The sequence below is a fragment of the Acipenser ruthenus genome, chromosome 29 (assembly GCF_902713425.1).
Source record: "Acipenser ruthenus chromosome 29, fAciRut3.2 maternal haplotype, whole genome shotgun sequence".
NCBI classification, from domain to species: Eukaryota; Metazoa; Chordata; class Actinopteri; order Acipenseriformes; family Acipenseridae; genus Acipenser; species Acipenser ruthenus.
The window spans coordinates 18,884,782-18,889,370 of record NC_081217.1 but is presented as its reverse complement, the minus strand read 5'-3'; the positions used below and the strand labels follow the sequence as shown (position 1 = coordinate 18,889,370).

The 4,589-nt window shown below is 39.8% G+C and overlaps 1 protein-coding gene across 1 annotated transcript; it reads left to right on the top strand.

Moving 5' to 3' along the window:
• Window positions 1-296: 296 nt before the first annotated feature.
• Window positions 297-3,852, top strand: LOC131702126 (chondroitin proteoglycan-2-like). Its single transcript, XM_059004155.1, has 3 exons — window positions 297-434; window positions 1,080-1,112; window positions 2,692-3,852. Exons 1-3 carry the CDS (start codon window positions 410-412, stop codon window positions 3,816-3,818), a joined length of 1,185 nt encoding a protein of 394 aa, XP_058860138.1. The 5' UTR covers window positions 297-409; the 3' UTR covers window positions 3,819-3,852.
• The last annotated feature ends 737 nt before the right edge of the window (window positions 3,853-4,589 follow it).

Genomic DNA, 4,589 nt, shown 5'->3' with positions numbered 1-4,589 from the left:
GAAAATCTAGGTTATCATTCTCTTGTTGGAATGATACTCTTATTTTAGATTCTGTGCAGTTCTAGACACTACACAAAGACCATTTTAATATCAGATCAGGAGAAATCAGCAAGAGGAATCTTGTTCTCCTTGGTCTTGTGGTTTTTCCTGTCTTGACCAGTCTTGTCCAGTCTGTTTTCTTTCACCATCTGGTCTAGGGGGTTGGATATTGAAACGATGACAACGCAATGGAATTACATGCTAACCTGAATTACATGCTAACCTGAATTGCCTGCTATTGTCTTAAACAATGACATTAGCATCTGAATAGTCTTTAATTTATCGTAGGTGTTTCTTTACTTGCCCAAACCCTCCCTGAACAGGGTATAAAGCAGGGTACCCATCACATAACACACATCACAGCTTCAACATGGAAACAGCGATCACTTATAGAGGTAGGAGGGCATTTCTGTTGGGTGATATTGGGTTATATTTGTTAATGATTTCTGTGTTTTTAGTTTTTAGTTTTCTTTTTTGCTTAAAACTCTTTTTATTTGTTAGAAACTAATAATAATGAGACAATTGTTTTTTAAAATCAACTTCTTTTTTTTGGTTTTCTTCTACTCACTGCTACTTTTTCTCATCCTCTGTGCTGTATTATTTTTTTTTAATAGTTTTTACGCTGCATTATTTAAGCTTCACTCTTTTTTTAACTGAGAAAGGGGTGCTTAGTCAAAATATTGGTCCATGCAATTAACAGAGCCATTCAGAGCTGTCGGTCTCAAATATTTAATTCCATTTTTAGAAATGTTTAAACAGTTGTTGTGAACTCTATGGAGTGTGAGAAGTTACCCTGCCATGACTTAAAAGCACACACATGCATTATAAAATAGATATATAGACAGGAAGCTTAACATGGTAGAATCGTGCACACACTGACTGAAGGGGATATATAGTTATTGTGGTTTTGAGCTTGCTTTGCTGTGCTTTCACAATGCTTCCTCTTTATTGTGCGTTTACTGTAGGGTGTGATAGGGAGTGTTAATCAGAGAAACTGCTCTCCAGTGACTAAATGTGTCGATTTCATTCTGTCTTTCTAGGAGCACTGTCTCTGCTGCTGATTCTCCATTCAGGTAATTATATTACAATTATGAAACAAATGAACTAATGATTGTCGACAGCATGAATGCCTGTACAGGCCACGCTCGCAAAGCATTTACACCAGTGCTTATTCTTTTGTATTTGCTTTCATTAAAACAAATAAAAAAATAGGGAATTTGTAACTGTAGCTGAGGGAATATGTAGTGCTGTATATTGCTATATCTGTCAAATATATATCTAATATATTTAGCTTGCATCAAATTTCTAACTAATATAATCTGATATACTGTATGCTGTCTTTATTACAACCATTGTTTAATTTAACCTAGGTGCTGTATTAAATTAAGTAATTAAGAACCAGGTTGGGACAAGTTCTGGGATTGGAATGGACTGAAAGAGCCAGGATTTAGGATTCATGAACCCTTATGCTGCATGTGTCATATATGTTGTCTCTTTTGAACGTGGCTGTTTCATACATGTTCCTGTAGCTGCATGTTAGGGTCATGTCATGTGAAACATATGTTCTCCTGAGGATCTTCAAAGCCTTTTATTGCTCAATTTTATAAAAACACTAGAAATAAACACAGCAGGTACATTTTATTCAAGACACAGGCATAAAAAGCTTTGAAAATCGTGGCGATTGCACTATGTAACACAATTTTTGTTCCTGGGTAGTAAGTGTTATTTCCTAATTGCTTATGCCTCAAAAGTATAGAAAATGGCTATTATTCCCCACAAACTTTGCTTTTGTGACCAGGACAGTGATATTTTGAAATTTACCTATTTCCAATGAGAAAACGGGTGAATTTGTGTCTTTTCGTTCACATATGTCCCAAAGGCAAAAATAGCAGGGAAATTTGGTAAAACCGCCTTGGAGACCCATCAGGAATGCCATCATTTTGAAGTCTCCTATGACCTTGATGCCATCTCAGAGAAATGCAGATATGTATCCACTTAGGCAGCTGGAACTAAACTGAACTGGTGGGCTTAAGGCCCCTGTATTTATACTACTATTTATATTACTGGAAAGTTCTAGAAAGTTCTAGGAGTTACTCCAAGTTTACTCAGCACTGAATCTATCTGGAATGTTCAGGAAAATAGGTACATTTCAAAATATCACTGTCCTGGTCACAAAAGCAAAGTCTGTGGGGAATAATAGCCATTTTCTATACTTTTGAGGCATAAGCAATTAGGAAATAAAGCTTACTACCCAGGAACCAAAAAAAAAAAAAAAAAAATGTGTTACACAGTGTTGTTAACTTGTACATGTCTGTGTTTCCTTTACTGGTAATAGCTGTAAATAAGCAGTAGGGGTCAGGCTAGGGCTAGATGTAGTGTAATAAAGTTACTTAGTAACATTTTCCAACAATCTTGATTACTGTCAATTATTTCTGGGTTATCAGAAAGCTTTACTGTTATATTAAATGATATGGAATGCCATACACATGCCTGTATTCTTTGGGTCTGTTTGGATGAATTAGATAAACTGATATTATTTAGATGCTCTTGACAACAGTTCAGAAATGAATTTAAATAGCCTTCAGTCCATTGATATACACTTCTCCATCTAAGTTCTATAACCATTCATGATTGATTATCTGTATCCAACAGCCAGAGCATTCGACCTGAATTTCTGTGCCGGCAAGCCCAACGCGACAATGGTGGATCCAGAGAGCAGTGACAGCTACTACCGTTGTGACAATGGGGTCACCTACCACTACCAGTGCAGCACTGGGCTAGTGTTCAACCCCCTCCTCTCCAACTGCGACTTCCCATCCAATGCCCCCATTCCCAATTTCTGCGTCAACTTGGTGGACGGCCTTTACCCGGAGCCCAGCAACCCCTCCACCTTCTACCAGTGCTTCAGGGGGGTTGCGTACTACCGGAGTTGCAGCTCCCCTCTTCTATTCAACAGCACAACCTGGCTTTGTGACTTCCCAATCGAGATTCCATTCCTGCCTATCTACCCTCCAAAACTGACAGAAGAATCAAACTTCTGTGAAGAGAAGTCCAACGGTTTCTATAGCGACTCACAGAATGTTGGTGCTTTCTACCACTGCCAAGAACACAACACTACTCACTTCCTCTGTCCCTCAATCCTCTTCTACAACCCAATGATCACCAACTGCGATTTTCCTTTCGCTGTCCCTGAACCGGATTGCTGTGCCCAGTTGGACAATGGTCTTTATCCAGAAAGCAGCAATCCAGATGCCTTCTACCAGTGTATCGACCACACTACTTACTATTACACATGCCCCTTTCCTCTTCTTTTTAATAGAGAGTCGTTAATGTGTGATTTTAACAGAGTCGTTCCTCCCGCTACCCCCAGCTCTACACCTGCATTACTTGAAACCTTCAATGCACCCGCATTACCCAAAACCACCACTACCCCAGAATTATACAACTCAAACTTCTGCGTCAACAAACCCAGCTTGCTCTACGCGGATCCTGAAGATCAGACGGGTTTCTACAGATGTGAAAACGAACTCACCTTCTACTTCACCTGCCATGAGGGCATGGTCTTCGATCAAAAGGTCCTGAACTGTGTGGTTCCTCCCGCTGCCCCCAGCCCTGGCTTTTGCATCTTGAAACCCAACGGTATCTACAGAGACCCCGGCAACAGAGCAGGTTTCTACGTGTGCATCAAGAGACGTCCTTTCTACAAGACCTGCCCCACACCTCTGGTGTTCAACCCTGAGATGTTAATCTGTGACAACCTCTCTGGCACACATAGTTAAGGTCAATAGTACTTGATGCACCTGCATTACCCAAAACCACCACTGCACCTGCATTACCTGAAACTACCACTGCACCTGCATTACCTGAAACCACCACTGCACCTGTATCACCTGTGGCTAAACTCACTGTGGAATCATCCGAGTCAACAGAAACAACCGGCTCTACACAAAAAACAGGAGGTATGACACAGGCCCGGTTTTTGGGATGGAACCGCATAACAGTCTCGCGTTTTGATTGGTCCATGTCTGTCACATGAATACGTCGTCACACGAGTGGAAAAGCGTGCTGGCATTTTTAACATTGTGATCAGATAGAGAGAGTGTTCTGCTTTCCACAACCTTACCATTAAAATATAATGTGGTATTACACTGTACTGATATTACAAACTATGAGGAATTACTTTATATAAATTATCATGTTTTGCACGAATGTAAGAATTGGCTTTCTGTGGTGGTGTACTTTTTTCTTTCAAGTAGCATATATCTATAATCGTTTATGCGATATATTTTAATATAAAACATATACGCTATTGCAGTTTTGTTACAGGATACATTAGTTTATCTCTAATGTAATCACAGTTTTACATATAGACTGCCCCTGTTTTCATTTACGTCGCAAATTCTGGGCCGCTTTACTTTTCAGATAATGTCCCAAATTCTGGGCTGATTTGGTTTGCAGATAACATCCCCAATTTTGGGCCGCTTTGGTTTTTAGATAACGTCCCAAATTCTGGGCCGCTTTGGTTTTTAGATAACGTCCCAAATTCTGGG

Coding starts and splice junctions, on each gene's coding strand:
- LOC131702126 (XM_059004155.1), top strand. CDS start 410: ATGGAAACAGCGATCACTTATAGAG. Junction 435..1,079: donor AACAGCGATCACTTATAGAG/GTAGGAGGGCAT, acceptor CTGTCTTTCTAG/GAGCACTGTCTCTGCTGCTG. Junction 1,113..2,691: donor GCTGCTGATTCTCCATTCAG/GTAATTATATTA, acceptor TGTATCCAACAG/CCAGAGCATTCGACCTGAAT.